The 15,573-nt window shown below is 52.1% G+C and overlaps 3 protein-coding genes across 3 annotated transcripts; 2 read left to right on the forward strand and 1 right to left on the reverse strand.

Moving 5' to 3' along the window:
- The first annotated feature begins 2,990 nt into the window (after nt 1–2,990).
- Nucleotides 2,991–6,368, forward strand: LOC100908829 (synaptobrevin). Its single transcript, XM_003741349.3, has 3 exons — nt 2,991–3,095; nt 5,231–5,556; nt 5,652–6,368. Coding segments are annotated over exons 1-3 (342 nt in total). The 5' UTR covers nt 2,991–3,093; the 3' UTR covers nt 5,666–6,368.
- Nucleotides 6,369–6,829: 461 nt separating this feature from the next.
- bor (ATPase family AAA domain containing bor) lies at nt 6,830–9,616 on the reverse strand. Its single transcript, XM_003741360.2, has 5 exons — nt 9,454–9,616; nt 8,862–9,075; nt 8,236–8,779; nt 7,984–8,128; nt 6,830–7,848 (listed from the first exon to the last, which is right to left on the reverse strand). Exons 1-5 carry the CDS (start codon nt 9,614–9,616, stop codon nt 7,190–7,192), a joined length of 1,725 nt encoding a protein of 574 aa, XP_003741408.1. The 3' UTR covers nt 6,830–7,189.
- A 2,183-nt stretch (nt 9,617–11,799) lies between these two features.
- Nucleotides 11,800–14,531, forward strand: LOC100898640 (zinc finger protein 708). Its single transcript, XM_003741361.1, has 3 exons — nt 11,800–11,865; nt 12,517–12,830; nt 12,944–14,531. The coding sequence occupies exons 1-3, from the start codon at nt 11,800–11,802 to the stop codon at nt 14,529–14,531; spliced, it is 1,968 nt and encodes a 655-aa protein (XP_003741409.1).
- The last annotated feature ends 1,042 nt before the right edge of the window (nt 14,532–15,573 follow it).

Genomic DNA, 15,573 nt, shown 5'->3' on the forward strand with positions numbered 1-15,573 from the left:
ATATTCGGGGCACGAATTCGGCGATGCGAGATCCTCGAGGGATTCTTCCCCTGTAGCACCTTTTGAGTGCTCGCGAATTAGCGATGCCCTCTCGGAAAATCTTTCCTCTATCCAAAAAAAAAATTCAGAGGTAGCAGCAGAGCCACTACCGTGTAGAGGACGTGAAACGTCTTCGGAATGGCCATTCGTAAGACTCGAGCATCGTCATTATCCCTCTAAACTCAGCTCGTACTTTTAGGTCTCATTATCACTGGTGAAGTCGAACTCTTCACCGAAGTTGGGAAAATATCTTCTTCTGAGTGGAAAATATCTTCTTCTGAGTGAGAAATATCTTCCTCTGAGTGGAAAATATCTTCTTCTGAGTGGAAAATATCTTCTTCTGAGTTTTGAAAGAGGTGAATGCGGAATCGCGTTGCTAGCCATTGGGCCGTTACCCGCGCTCTGGAAATTCGAAATCGCCCTCTCCAAGGAGCAGCCATGATCACGGGCGAATAGGGCGCATAGGGTGTCATTCTTGCCTCCAGGAGTTGATCTGTGGGTGTGGGAATTCCGTAGGAAGTATATGAAATTGATGTGCCGTCAATTTGCTATCTAAAGACACCAACCGGGTGTCGATCGGTGTAGAAGGCACGGAGCCGCAGGGCGTAGAAAATGGACAAGTTTCGTCACACTTTTGGTGAAATACTAGGCCAACCTTTTTAAAGACGTTTCACGTTTGGTGAAATACTAGGCCAACCTTTTTAAAGACGTTTCACGTTTGGTGAAATACTAGGCCAACCTTTTTAAAGACATTTCACGTCAAAAGTGTTTCTACCTCGTTCCATTCATCTACAGACCGGAGGAGGAATGAGGGAGGAACATGAAATGATCCGAATATTCCAATGCTCCATCTCGGTGCAGAAACGTACCTTTTTCCTGATATTCGTCACTCAGATGCTCGAGGGGTCTGGGTGTCCGATCAGGGGCATCCTTGATCGCCCATTCGTCATATTCTCCGTACATCCGTATCGTTGCTTCCCCTGAGATCACGCGTATCTTGTCCTCGCGTCGACATCAATCTCGTCGCATGGATGCATCTCAACATCTTGGGAAGCAGAAGTCACGAAGAGCACTGGGTTCAGAATTCGCAATCGATGCGGGATTACAGTGTGGTCATCCGGGACAGATCCGTGATCCGTATTCGTATGAGATATCAGAGGCGGGAGTTCGGGTCCTGCATGGGGAAACAGACATGCTTTCGGCTCATGCTGAATGCTCATGAGCGCGTCGCTCCGTTCCTAAACCCTGTATTGAATTGCTTTATCCTTTGTTAGAGAGGATATAGTAGCAGTGTCCGAGACTACCGGCAAGGTTCGACTGATGACGAAAGGAGTATCATACGAATCACTATGCATGCAGGAAGACCGGAAAGACTAGAATCTATCTCTTCTTATCAATCGCTGCTACCCTGCTCTATCTCTCTCTCTCGGCAACATAGCAGAAGACGCTACCGATTCTGTCCCAGTCCTCACTACTCACGACCTATCTCAATCCTCCTCAAGTCGCCCAGCTCGCGTCCTCACTCTCTTCTCCTGCTGCGGAAGATTCGATCCTTCTGCTTCAGTTATTCCCGAGGGGCCAACATTCGAACGAATTCCAGATCTCGTGTGAGAAATTAGTTAAATGAAACGGAATCGATAAAAGGAGGAGTCCCGTCAATCCTCCTCTGAAGGGATCTCCCGAATCCCCTAAGGGAGCTTTTCGGTTCGATCATTATAAACTGCTGCCGGTCAATGAATTGTTCATATCGCATTCATAGTGGGAGACTCGATCGCTCTGAGAATCCGATCAGCGTGGGCTTCAGCTTTCCATACGCAGTTTGTCTGTCGTAAACATACAGCCGATATGTACGCTGCTTCTCGAATAAAATGATTCCGCGATCGGAACAGCTCTATCAGACCTATGGGAGTCGAGGAGCAATCCCCCGAACCGAGGGCTCCGGACTGCCTCAGGGTCAAGCAGCTCACAGTCATCTGAATAGGTCACATGTCTCCTCTCATCACGGATACTTAGCCTTCTTTGTGAGCAGAGGTTCCTATTGATTCAATCAACAATGAATGAGGACAGGACGTTTTTCTCTGAGCTTCAAACGCATCGTAGCGAGCTCTCTCCGAAGGTTCGCGTCGAATGGCCCCAAAAGCTGCATGAGAATCTGGAAGCTGCGAGTTCCTGGAGCGTGATCGGAGGCCGTACCCAAGGAAGAAGTCAGTTCCCGACTCTCCATAGTTTGACTGAGCTCACCCGCTCGTCGATACACGCCCGAGCGAACGAGGACCGTAGCGTGCGATCTGCGCGGTCTGGGTACAAGAGACGTTCTTCACGGTCAAGGAGCTCAAAGTCGGCGCGCAAGTCAAAAAGAGCTCCTGCCCGGAGTTTTGTGGTGGGTCTTGATCTTCAGAACGGAGATTCGCGGATCTGCTCCAGGAGCAGAATTCCCAGACTCACACCGACTCCGAGAGGCTTAGGGAAGCGCCGAAGCCACACAGGTATTCATGGTGAGAATGATTGGGTTCTTCTGAAACATCAAAATTCCTGAATGATTGAGGCCCTTCCCCCGTGGGCTCCACATCATGGAGCTCTCATCAATCCATTGGAAGCAGAGTTTCTCTCGGTATGGCCTCAAGACGACCGATAAGTGAATTCCGCCCCCTTCCCGCCATCACCCCCTCAGCCGCGGAACTTGCCGAGCTTGTCGAATGAGGTTTCGAATGCGACGAGTAAGCTAGGATGAAGAGCAATCAGAACCAGTGCGGCTTCCGGATCGACGCGGGCTTTCCATGACGTTGCGGAAAACCGAAAGGGGAAACCGTCCAAGGGTGGAGCTAATACAGGAGTGGAAGTGCCCGCCAGGGCGCAGGAGTGGGTTATAAGGCGCAGTGTGTGTCAAAGGAGCGAGAGGTTTGCTCAATGTGTGTGCGAGCTATATGCTTGTTCTCGAGGGCTGCCGAATCAGAAGCGTCGCGGCACGGGCTGGAGCCAGACCAGGAGTGTCGACGGGTGCAGTCGGCCCCGGCACACGCAGCAAAAGCAGCATCATAAAATCAGCGCCGCATCATGTAAGTGCACTTTTCGTGCTCGTGGGAGCAGTCGAGTCGACAGCTATTCCTCTCAAGCGACGCGACAGAGCGTCCCGAAGTGCGGATGGTCGGGAAAAGGCTTCGCTACTCGTCCGATTGTGTTTTCTGTCAACCAGTGATGGTGGCGGTGGTTGCAGCAGCGATGACGCTGGTCTCGAATCGAACGTCGTATGTCCCTTGTCACCTGGCGCCGCTCTCGTTGACGAGGAGTCTCTCATCTCGCTCCGAACTCACGACCGCGCTGCGACTGCAACCCATTAGAATTCCATCGAGGCGACGTTGGAGGCGCCCTGTTTCTGTGCTCACCACTGCGGCAGGTGGTGTGGGGCTGGAACCCGCTGTCACGATTTCGCCTCGTTCTTCCCGTGTGGACGGGAGCTGGTCGTGCTGATCCCGTCGAACCCATTGTTTTCATTACGACCGTGGCTTGCGCGATAGCGCTTACAGCTGCTCACTAGCCTGCCTATGCATACGCTCTCCGCCTAGCAGCGGGACATGGTTCCATCATCTCGTCACATTGGGTTTTTCCAGTCGAGGTTTCTCTATTCAGATTTTACTGTGAGGTCTTCGCTCCGAGCTCATAGACTTCTCACGATGAATGTTCGCCGATCCCCTCCTGCTAGTTCGCAACAGAGCCTCCTCCGTGTCATCGTCTTTCAACCAGCTCTCCTGTTGCGGGTTAACGCCGATCCCCGACAATATTGCGCCAGATCAGGCCCGCTGCGTGCGACTTAAGCAACGAGAAGGCTCAACCAGCTATTCTGTGACATGAAATGTGTGCAAGCCAGTCTGAATGTACATACTCGTGGACAATATCCGTCCGACGAGGCTTCGCGACTGATTTCTCGCTGGGAATTCATGAGGCTCAATTGTACCATGTTGAGCCGTCGGAGACCATCCGATGGGATGCCCGAGCGTGGGAGGTTGCACCGAACGTCCGACTCGTAGGAACAACTCCGGCATAGGGCAAGAATTTGCGGATGCCCGAGGGACGAGTCCGCTGTGGTACTAATGCTCGCGATCGAAGCGACGTCGGCTCTGATGCGGAACTCGTTCCGCGACGGACATTCGTCAGAGGTTCGTCATCGAACCTCATGTTCAGAGTTGTGGAAACTTCGGCTGAAATCTGGGCGATAGCGAGGCCAGATGGCTCGATCGCTGAGGGAGCTTTCTCAGGGCGCCCTTTCCTTGCTTCGTAGAACTCGAGGTAACGTTCCGATAATGGACTTCGGGAAGATTCAGCTGAGCTTGTTAGCAGGCTCGATTCCGGTCCGATGTCCGAGAGCTCCTTGACATTGATTGGATACGGAGCAGGAGTTGACATAAGAAAGCTTCACCCATACCAGGCGAATCTCTCCGCCTGCGGGTTTCGAAAACGACAGCGAGATGTTTCCGCGATATTCCGGAATACAATCCCTCTGGAATTGTCTCCGTCCACCTTCGCGGGATGTCCTCTGACGAATCTGTAGTATCTGAGATGTTTGGAGATTGAGCGGTAGGAAGAGGAACTGGAGCCGATGACTGGCGCAGCCTCTACTTCATCTGAGGGAAATGTAATACATATGTGAGTGTTCATCGCTCCCAGCATCATTCGGGAAGGCGACTTCGAGACATCTGCGAAATCAATGAGCTTCCCGGGCTGTGTTAGTCCACAGCCGAACGCGGACTCTGCGGTTGTCAATGCGTCGATATTCCTTCCGCGGTCGGGCCCAATCGTTTCCGAAAGGATCAAGACCGCATTTGGACGAATTTCGAGACTGTCTCCCGCCTCGGAACTTGTGGGCTCCTAGACATCGCTTTCCGTCTCTCCCCTTCCCGATGGTGCGGACGCCAGCGACAGAGAGCGATTCCAAGCTTCCAATCCACTATCTCTAGGTACGCAGATATGTAGACACGTTCACCGTGACTGCTCGACTGACTCACTGAATGTGAGAGGCCGGCTGATTCAAGGGCCGCTCGGAATGACTGCTTCATCACTATGAAAGGCTCTCAGTGCAGACTCTGACTGGCAACATGCCGTGTCGAGCCTAAGAACTGAGTCTGGGACTGCGGACGGAAGATTCAGAAGTTTGTTCCAAGCGATTCCCGCTCAACCCGAATTTTCGTCTTTCCAGGTCCGCACCTGCAGATGGAGCGGCCGCAGATGGCGCACCCGCTGCGCCCGCGGTCAATCCTCAGCATCAGGCGGCATCGAAGCGGATTCAACAAACGCAAGCGCAAGTCGATGAAGTCGTGGATATTATGAGGACGAATGTAGAAAAAGTCCTCGAGCGAGATTCAAAGCTTTCGGAGCTAGATGACCGAGCTGATGCATTGCAGCAAGGCGCCTCCCAATTCGAACAGCAAGCCGGGAAGCTCAAACGCAAATTCTGGTGGAAAAATTGCAAGATGATAATTGTTATGGTGGCGATAGGTGCCGTCTTCGTCTTGATCATAGCGAGTAAGTTGGAGATGACCTCTCTCAGTCAGTGTTTCGGTGCCGGTCACGTGGTCGTCGGTGCCCCTCAACGCTAACGCCGTCTTTTCGTGTTCCAGTGAAATTCATGTAAGGATGCCGAGCGAGCTAGCTCTCAAGAGACGCTATGCATAACTACGAAAACGCCGCATCGCGTTAAAACACTGCTGGTTCCCGCTGGTCACGAAGAGTTGACGTGTTCTAAGAATGGAAACTCTAAACGACATCGCTGATCAAAAGCAAACTACTACAAGTTCGGCTGCCTGGGTGAATGGGTTGGTAGATGGGCGGGTGGTTGGTTGGTTGGCTGGCTGGTTCTTAACGGGCGAACGAGCGAGCGAGCGATCGGTCGGTCGGTTTTCCAACCGCTCTGTAGGTTGGTTGACCGACTGGTAGGGTGGGTGTCTGCCTGATTATCTGCTGCTGCTATCTGAATGGGTTGAGGGAGGGCTTGGGGGCGAACGATGGGGAAAAGGGACGAAGTGGGCTCTTGGATATATCGAATGTATCGAATTCGAGGGGAAATTGGGCTTTCGGCTGATGAGTTAGGGGATTTGGGTTTGATTGATAGGAGGCACATTTCACTATCAATGTCAGGGCCCGCTAAGACATGATATTCATGATTCAACATGATACTACACTACTTCGGCGTTTACTTTTGCTATACATTAAACGAAACTGAAACTATTACACCATTCCACGGAAGGAATGAAGAAAACTGAAGAAAACAAGCAAAGAGTTTAAGGAAGCAGAGAGAAATCACGGACAGGAGTGAATAAAGCTTTTAGCGCTGTTTGATCGATCCAACTGTGGCGTATTTTCTTCTCTGCTCGGTCGAAGTTTCAATCTCTGAGTCTAAGTAGAGCGATCGTCTTCGGGCTCTCGGTGTCGAAGTGAAGGCGAGCCCTTGAATGGCATAGGAGGGAAAAACTTCCACGTAGGCTGAAGTCGGCCTTTCGGAGCTGCGGGGAGCGAACCGGAAGCCTGGATGTCGCTGTCTCTCTTGATGGATTTTTTTCAGCGATCGGAGTTCTGCTCCGCGCTGTACCTGTATACGAACAGAATGTTCGGACGTCTCCCATTCCCACGACGAAATGATGCGGGAGTTTTCCTCATCTACCCAAGATCTTGTCGCGACGTAAACCAGATCGAGACTGAATGACAGAGCATCGACCGGAATTGAGGAGTAGAGCTCTTCTCGACCATCCAGCCAGACATCGGAAAATCGGGAAGGCGAGGGAAGAATCCACAGTTTTCTGCGAGAGCTTCCTTCCACACGTTTATTATGCAAAGAAGAGAATTTCAAAACCTAACTTCCAATTGAAATGTACATACATGAGGAGACTAAATATCCAACTAGTTCCCATATTACTGTAGATATTCCGAACGCTCAGCGGCCTAGGCAGTGGCTCGTTCGGCACCGCGGAGAAACACAGGGTTTCCACACGCGTTCCGGTCAGTTGAGCCCGCTGCCGTCTCCCAATCGCTCGAGCGACGAATCGTAGGCTCGACCAGTCGAACGATGATTCTTCCGATACCGGAGACCATCGTGCTCGTGGAAACCCGTGCTCCGCGGATCCAATGTTTCGGGCTCCTGGAATCCTTCGACATTCAATCTTCATTGACTGGACTTGAAAGTTGTCCGTTTCACTGCTTCTTCGGCAACCTGCCATTTGATTTTGAGCTTGTTCTGCTCGACGGCGTCTTCCACACGTTCGAGCATGATTTTCCTCGTCACGGTAGCGTCCTCGCTCGCATAACCGCTGGCTTGCCACGCGACGGCGACTTTCGCGATCTCACGGCCGGACAGGCCTCCTGTCTTCGTAGCTATCTCAGAGCACAGCGCACTCCAATCCAGACCGTCCTCGAGTTTGAGGCCTCGTCTCCCGACGCCGAGACACTGCAGGATGAACTTCTCGAAGTAGAGCCGCACCAGGCGCTCTCGTTCTTCGAGACCCGGGAGGCTGAACTCGACCATTTCATCGAGACGGTCGTTGATGGCGAAGTCAAACTGCTCCGGGGTGTTCGAAGCTAAAACCAGCATGATCTTCTTCGATTGTTCTCCGGTTCGGAACAAGAACGCGTTCAGAGACGAACGCAAGTGTTCTGATATGTGCTCCGAACTTCTCTTCCGTAGGAATGCGTCTGCTTCATCGATGAAGAGGAGAACACCTTTGCGCGAAGTTTCTGACCAATCGAAGAGCTTGTGAATGGCGGAAACCCCTTCGGCGGCCATCGGTGCCACGTCACCTCCGCTCATGACGGCGTAGTCGAGTCCTGAAACGGGAAGTCAAAAGCTCGGTATTCCTCCCCACCGCGGCTCATGTCGATCGCACCCTATTTTTTGGACAATATTCGGCCAGTATTCTGAGGGATATGTATTTACGAAGATCCCCGAATCGGGAGTCTTACCGGAATGATAGGCGAGCCGCTTAGCAAAAAGAGTTTTGCCAGTTCCGGGGGGTCCGTACATGAGTATATTCCTCAGATATCCTCCGTTCTGTTTGCTGTTCTTCGTAGCGATGGCAATGTCTCGCAGACGCTCCTCGAGAGTTGGCTGGAGGCGAAGAATTTTTTTTAATCCTCTTCTTCGCTCTAATCGACGTTAGATGTCTCGGTGAATGAATCATCGATAGAGGGGAGTCCCTCGGGTTTAAAACTCACTTGCAACACCACTCCTTTGAGGATGTCTTCCTTCGGTCTTGTGAGCATCTTCACCGTCTGTATTGGATGTTTTGCCAATTGCCCCGCCGTCAACCTCGACGTCTGCCGAACCAGCGACGGCTTCCCCAACCGCAATTCGATATAACGTCCGATGACCGACGTGCCCATTCGGGCGGTGTATACACCTCCGGCGAGCAGCGTGAGCCCAGCGGCCCCCGTAACAACTTTGTCCCAATCAGAAACGAAAGCGTTGAAACCAGCTCCGAAAACCGAGCCGGCTGTCTGGATCGACTGGATGATCGTCTCGCGGTTCTCTTTGGCTTTGAGTTTTAGCTGCTCCATGTTGATATCGTGGTTCTCGCGGTCGGTTTTGGCCTTAGCCATGACCTCGGCTTGAACTTTCTTGATGTCATTGTCACCTCTCAACTTCATTTCATGTTCGACGGTGGCCTTCTTCATGGCTTCCTGTTTCGCTGTCGACTCTTCCTGCTTCCGCAATATTTCATCCTGGTGACGTTGCTGAGCGATCAGTTGATCTTCGTGTCTGGAATGAGTACAATCTCAATTGAGAATTCAGGACGGGCACTCGCTTCGAGGGAAACACGGAATAGGTCCCTTGAACGCACCTTCTCCTCGCGAGCTGGTCCTCGTATTCGGCACGTTGTCTTGAGATTTTGCCCTGCTCTTCTAGGGTCTTCCGATGTTCTTCTTGTGCGATTTGGATTTGTTTGATTTTCATCTGCTCGACTTGAGCTTCGATCTCTTTTATGTGACGCTGGTGCTCGAGTTGGGCCGTCGTTTCCTGCATCCTGGAGAGTTCGATCGCTTCCCGTCCATGACCTGAAGTGAAGAGGAAATTAGTTGTAGTGCCCACATCGGGATGAGTCGAGTGCCTGCGATCTTAGGGCCGTGATGGGGATTTCGAGAAACTGAAACGTTCCTCCTCCCCGACGAATTCTTCAAGTCTCGCTATGATTCTCTCTAGAAGCGTAGTTGATATGCGCCAGACGTGGATCCTCCCATCCGTTGTCCACGGGAATCACGGCTGGAAATCGGTGAGTTGCCCGAAAAGAATCGAAGGCGAATGCTTGGACGAAAGTTCCCGGGTCGGGCTCCCCCTTGGCTTGATGCGAGCAGGCCTCGGTTCGGATCGGTGGATCACAAGTCCCCACAGATTCGCGCGAAGGAGACGATCCTCACCCAATCAAAGGAACTCACGTGAATTTTCGAGCTCTTTAGCGGCCTTGGCAGCTCTTTCAAGGGCAGTGGAGTCGAATTGGAATGAGCTCTTTGCTCCTTTTTGTTCGGGATCTGGCAACTCGATCTTCGGGGGCGGCTGATCACCGCTGCCCCCGCTCCTCAGGCCGAACATCCACGACATCGTCTCTCTGTGGGAACTTCAAAACTCGCGCAGAATATCAACTGTCAGTATCGGCGATGAATTCGCGCACCTCCACCGCGATACCGAACCACGACTGACCCACGTGCCGCTCGAAACCTACACACGCGCAAACCGGCACAGAGCATCCCCGAGCAGAAGAAGAGGCCCTGCCGAGAGAGCGGGTGGGAGCGCGGCTTCCAACCAAAGTGGTCACTCCAATTGGGACTGCATAATCGCTTTCAAAATGAGCGATAGACGTAATTCGAGGAATTCGCCCGCATTCATTCCGTGGAGTTCGGAGCGGTGCCTCCTTCGAGTGCCAATGCTGGTGTACATCGGTAGGAGAGGCATAGCTCGGACGGATAGAGAATCCCGAGCAGATATGAACTTCCAATGAAACTTCCAACTCCCGATTCCCAATCATATGCATGAACTCAGTACTCGGCTGCATGTCTCCCACTGATGCGCCGCGGGGCACATCACCCGTGGACTTGGGACGGCTGCGGAGCTACGATGTCGCGCTCGAATTCGAATCAGTTCGTACCACCCAGACCCGTTGTGTCCGCGAACAAAACCTTCGATAACGGATTCCTGCCGATTCCGCCGGACGGGTGACTGACGGGACGAAGGGCTGCTGAGAGCAGCACTGAAGGCGTGCGAAACAGCGGCGGGAGCCAGCTCGGCTGCCTACCCCATTCGGTACTTCGAGAACTGTCGCAGTTCTATACGCAGAGCCCAAAGTCTCAGACAGAGGTCTCGGCTCTCCTTAACCAATCCACGAAATCCAACCGATATCGTACAATTCGAGTCGTCTCCTCTTCGGTATAAGGCTTGCTGCTTCCTCAAGCACTGGAAAAAAATTATCGAGCAAGATTATATAATCTCGTGCCAGAGAGGCAGCCAGTCATCTTCAATAGCGAATAATTGTGAAGTGTATTGTGGAGGATCAGACTACATAAGTTTGGTTCGAGGCATTCTCTGAGGTACCATATATCTTTTGGTACATATCATTCAATTCCTATGACACTGACAGCCTTATGGGATTCAAATATTTTGCTCTTCCTGATGAAGATCGGGTGATCCTCATAGATCGGCGAGCATATCAGAGACGGATCGGGAGAAATGTGCCCAGGTTTCTCGAGGGGCCGAAGAGAAGAAGGATGTGATGAACTTGGAGCTAGAATGAAAGTTCACCTGATGGTTCGTCTCTTATAATCTTCCCAAGACGTGGAAACTTGTCTCCGAATCCCGCTCAACACTCCATGACCTTTGTCAGTTCCCCCTGAGACTTGGGCGTCCCAGGAGTGGCTGGCGACTCCAGGTCCATCGCAGAAGAAGAATCCCCCAAGAGTTGAGAGGTCCCTGTTTCCTTCTGTATCGTCTATCCTCTGCTTCAGTGAATTTAGGCATTCTTTGAGGAATGAGTCGCGCTCTTCCGTATCCTCAACAGTATGCGCACGAGCCTGCCTCAAGCGCGGATCACTGTCTCCTTCCCCCCGAAATTTTACTACAACCCAACACCTGAAACATTTTTTTACCGTCCGAATTACCAATGGAATAGAAACCAGCTTCCACCGGATTCTTTTTCACGCAGCCAGGCCAAGGACCTGATTCGAACGAGGCCTAACTATACGAGTATATGGGATAGTCAAGCTCTGTCGATTCCCTCTTCTCCTCCGAGAGAGCCTGCGTCTGTAAGCCGATTGGGCTCGATTTTCGAGACTTTAATCGGAAAGTGAAAAATACTCCGATGGCCCATGGAGACACGGCACCGCGCGGGCGCGGCGGAGAGCAGCAGCTGCTCCCTCAGCCTCGACGATGATCTTTGCTGAGCGACGCTAGAAGACTTCGAATTCCTGACGTCTCACAGTCATCACTGTAAGATGCGAAAAAAAGTGAATATCCTCCTTTAGGTAATCCGTGAGGTGAAGCTTGAGCTTGGCCGTTCGATGAGTCTTCAACCTTTGATCCATCGCATAGCTCTGCGGGACATCATCAGGCAGTTCAACGCATTCAAAGATGACCGCCTCGCGGATGCTGACTCCTCAGCTCCGAACAACAAACACCGCCGCCGGCTCTCTCTCGCGAATGGATGTGTGGTGTGCAGTAGACGCTGCTGCTGATGAATATAGACGCAGCAAGTGCGACTGATTTACCGTGCGGCGCTGATATGAAGGTGCAAGATGCTGCTGTCAAGGCTGAATCGACCCGTGGAGCACGACGAGCTCAAAGCACAACAATTAAAGAGGGTAAGCAGCAATGGAATACATGGTGGCTGTCCCCAACATACAAATATCTCCCTCCTGTTGCGCAACTGACCGCAGTCGCAGCGAAACCGCCCTACAAACGTCTTTCTCTCCTATTCCGATGTCAGTCTTATCGTCTCCGAAAGCAATCATCGAAGTAAACGTTCCATGGACCGGGGGTCTCCCCAGAGAACGGAAGGCTCTTCACCGTGTGATTGCTTTGTCTTAAACACGCAAGGGATTCGATGAAACATGGCGGCTTTGACGTTGATTGAACCCGTAGCGCAGGCGCTTCCCGCGTTTACCCGTGACGGCTACCGAGAGAAGATTATTGACGCTTTTCCAAGAAGTCTGATGACTTATTCCAGACACCGATCATGTTTTCGAGGAAAATGAGGAGCCCAATGTTCACGATCAAGATGAGGAATCTGCGATCTACGCCAGAGAGGAGAATCCCGAGGACGTGGTATGTTTCGAGACAGGCATGCTTTTCGGGGAGCGTAATCCTCGCGCAAACGATGACTGATGGTTTCTCTGGGGGGAACATACCTACACGGTCCTACGTCTGCCCATGAATACTGGTCAGGACGATTCTAGCAGTCGAATCGGGATTTTCCTATCCAATGTAACTCTAAAAATATTTCCTTCAATTAGATATACGAGTGCGGAGAGTGTCTCGCGCACTACAGCTCGGTCGAGGAGGTTCAAGATCACATACAGACTTGCAATGGTACGCCACCAGGGGTTGTGGTCGTCGAAGTACCCGATGGGGAAGCGGCGGCCAGGGAACAGACCCCAGTCGCGCAGGCCGGCGGGCAAATCGATGCCGAGGGCGAAGAGGACTCTGAGGAGCTCATCTACGAGTGCTCCAGCTGTGGCATGCAGTTCAGAAACGTACACGCCTATACCAACCATTTGGCGACCACTCACGCCGCCTCGACGACCTGCTGTCCAATTTGCGGCAGATGGTGAGTCCTTGTGAATTTTGTCGGTCACCTTCACTGTGGAAAACTTGACCGCCTACGATTCCGATTTCTTCCGAGGAGGTTCCGCTCGCTAATATTCACTCTCTGTGTTGAAGGTACTCCTCGCGATCGAACTTGAAAGCCCACCTGCTCCTACACACCGGGCTGAAACCCCATCAATGCCCCACGTGCAAGAAGCGGTTCTCAGTCGCCAGCAATCTTCGGTGTCACATGAAAATTCACACGAATAAGCAGAAATGTGCTTATTGCGCCAAATCGTTCGACAACGAAGCCAGTCTCAAGGAACACGAAAAACAATCACACAACTTCGTTACCGACAAGGACTGTCCGTTCTGCCAAAAATCGTTCTCGCACAGCAGCACGCTCCGGAGTCATATTCGAACGCAGCATTCCGATGGATGTCGGAACCTCCTGTGTCAGCTGTGCTTGAAGGCTTTCACAAATCGCTCGAATCTCGAAGTCCACATGCGCTCGCACACCGGCGAACGGCCCTTCAAGTGTCAGATGTGTGACCGCGCGTTCACGGTCCGCAGTAATTTGCGGGCCCACGTACGGATACACAACAACGATCGACGCTTCAAGTGCGAGTACTGCGCGAAAATGTTCTACACCCGTTTCGATCTCAGAACACACATTTTCACGCATACCGGTGAAAAGCCGTTCGAATGCAGCGACTGCGGCGAACGCTTCACGAAAGTCGGCAATCTCAATGCGCACAAAATAATCCACATCGAAGATAGACCCTTCAAATGTAAAACATGCGGAGCCGGTTTCAAGAAAGAGGCGGCTTTCGAGCGGCACATGACAAGGTACCATAATCCCAATAGCTCGCAGTCGCCGCTGCAATGTATTTTCTGTGGCCAGTTCTTCCGGCAGATCAAACAGGTCCGGGAGCATGTGAAGGCCGCGCATCAGGACGAAGGAATCGAGGCCATGTTCCCTTGTGGTACTTGCAACAGACGCTTCGGTACGTCCCGGCAGCTGGAAGAACACGAGAGAACCTGGCACAAGGTGAATTCCGCCTTCAAGTGCAAATACTGTAAACGACCGTATACGAGCGAGGCCCAGCATCGGAAGCACGAAACCTCAGGTGTCTGCCTCACGCGGCTCTGTCCGGTCTGCCGGAGGCAGTGCAAGTCTCCGAGCGACTTCGAATCGCATGTTCGAACCCACGAAAACGAGAGACCTTATAAATGCGAGGTCTGCGATAAAGCTTTCGGGAAACTCATCAACCTCCGACGGCATCTCCTCATCCACCAGGGAGTAAGTTATAGCTGTGCGGTTTGCTTCAACAAATTCACGTCCGAGGCGACGATACACCGCCACATAGCACAGGCGCATCCAGGACTCGCCACCAGTCAGAGCAAGATACACCAGGAGGTTGTCGAAGATGTGAACGAGTCCGAGGAAAGTCAAGTGGAACTCAGTCAAGAGGAGGACGAGGTCGCGGACGAAGCCGAGATCGCCGGAGAAGAAGATGAGGAGGATCCGGAGGTGGAACGGGAGAACGGCGTAGACGTCGGCGATAGCGAGGACGTAGGACAGCTTCCTCCTCACGAAGGCAAAACTATTGTTATTCATCAATTGGTCTTGGCTCCCCCTCAGAAACGCTTCCTGACTCCAGCAATTGTTAAACTTTCCTCAAAACCACGAACCGAAGCCTCGGAATCCACTGCTCCTTGATCGTGATCGCGTCACCGAACGGCGTTTATATGAAGTTGAGTTTGTTATGGAGTATTAGATTGTCGATCCGAAGGCTAGTCCTGTCAGTCGAGCGGCTAGCTTGGTGAACGACTCCAACACACATCTCCGGCCTCCTTGTCAGCCGGCAGACCATACTGAATCGATTGAAAATAATGGTCATTCATGACGAAAGACAGATCGCCTCTGCAATCGATACTCTCGTTTTCATTTCTGTCTGCAACCCATTCCAGGAAGTCAATGACCTACGGAAGATCCAGGGCTCGGTCCGAGCGTCGAATCCCTTCCCACAAATCTCGGGAATTCGATGGCATTGTTCTCGGACGGTGTCTCGTAGAGGTTGCGAAGACTTGTAGACTCCCGGGATCGCTACCGGTTTTCCCTTTGCGAAGAGTTCGCGATGTCAGGTGACGCCTGTCGGATCGGGCTTCGTCCGAGAATGCGAAATGTCTGCGGAGATCTTAAGGTCCTTTCCCCGAGTGGATGAATCCTCTACGGACTTGTCGTCTTTTCCCGGCGAATTATCATTATCGCTCGACAGGAGGAAGCCTCGGGAAGAATCTCACTCCAAAGCGCAGCGTGCTTTACGAATCAGGTGCGGAACTCACGAATTCACCGCGAGAACTGTGAGCGAGTGAGCTTTCGCGCGTAGATTCACTTCGATATTCGCGAGCACTCCCGCGCCAGAAGCTGGAGAGGAGGGGGGGGGCGGCTTCGCACTCGGTGGAACTCCCAGATCCAGATTCTTGGGTCAGTGATAACACCCATCCCAGCATCGTATCGCGGGAATCTCTGCTCATCTGTTCTCATCCGCTCTCGAATCGGGCCAGACACCTCGGAGGCGCTAGAAAGAATGAAACGACGGACGGTCAAGTTCAACATGTTAAATTTTTTATTCTTCTCTGATTGACAGCAAATTCACATAAATATTTACGGAGCATCTTAGGAGCTGCTTTCCTCCACGCCGGTACATTCTCAACCACTGCAATGACCGGATCGCGGTATACAGATTAAGGTCACCTCC

This window comes from Galendromus occidentalis, unplaced genomic scaffold (genome assembly GCF_000255335.2).
Source record: "Galendromus occidentalis unplaced genomic scaffold, Mocc_1.1 scf7180000077167, whole genome shotgun sequence".
Taxonomy (NCBI): Eukaryota; Metazoa; Arthropoda; class Arachnida; order Mesostigmata; family Phytoseiidae; genus Galendromus; species Galendromus occidentalis.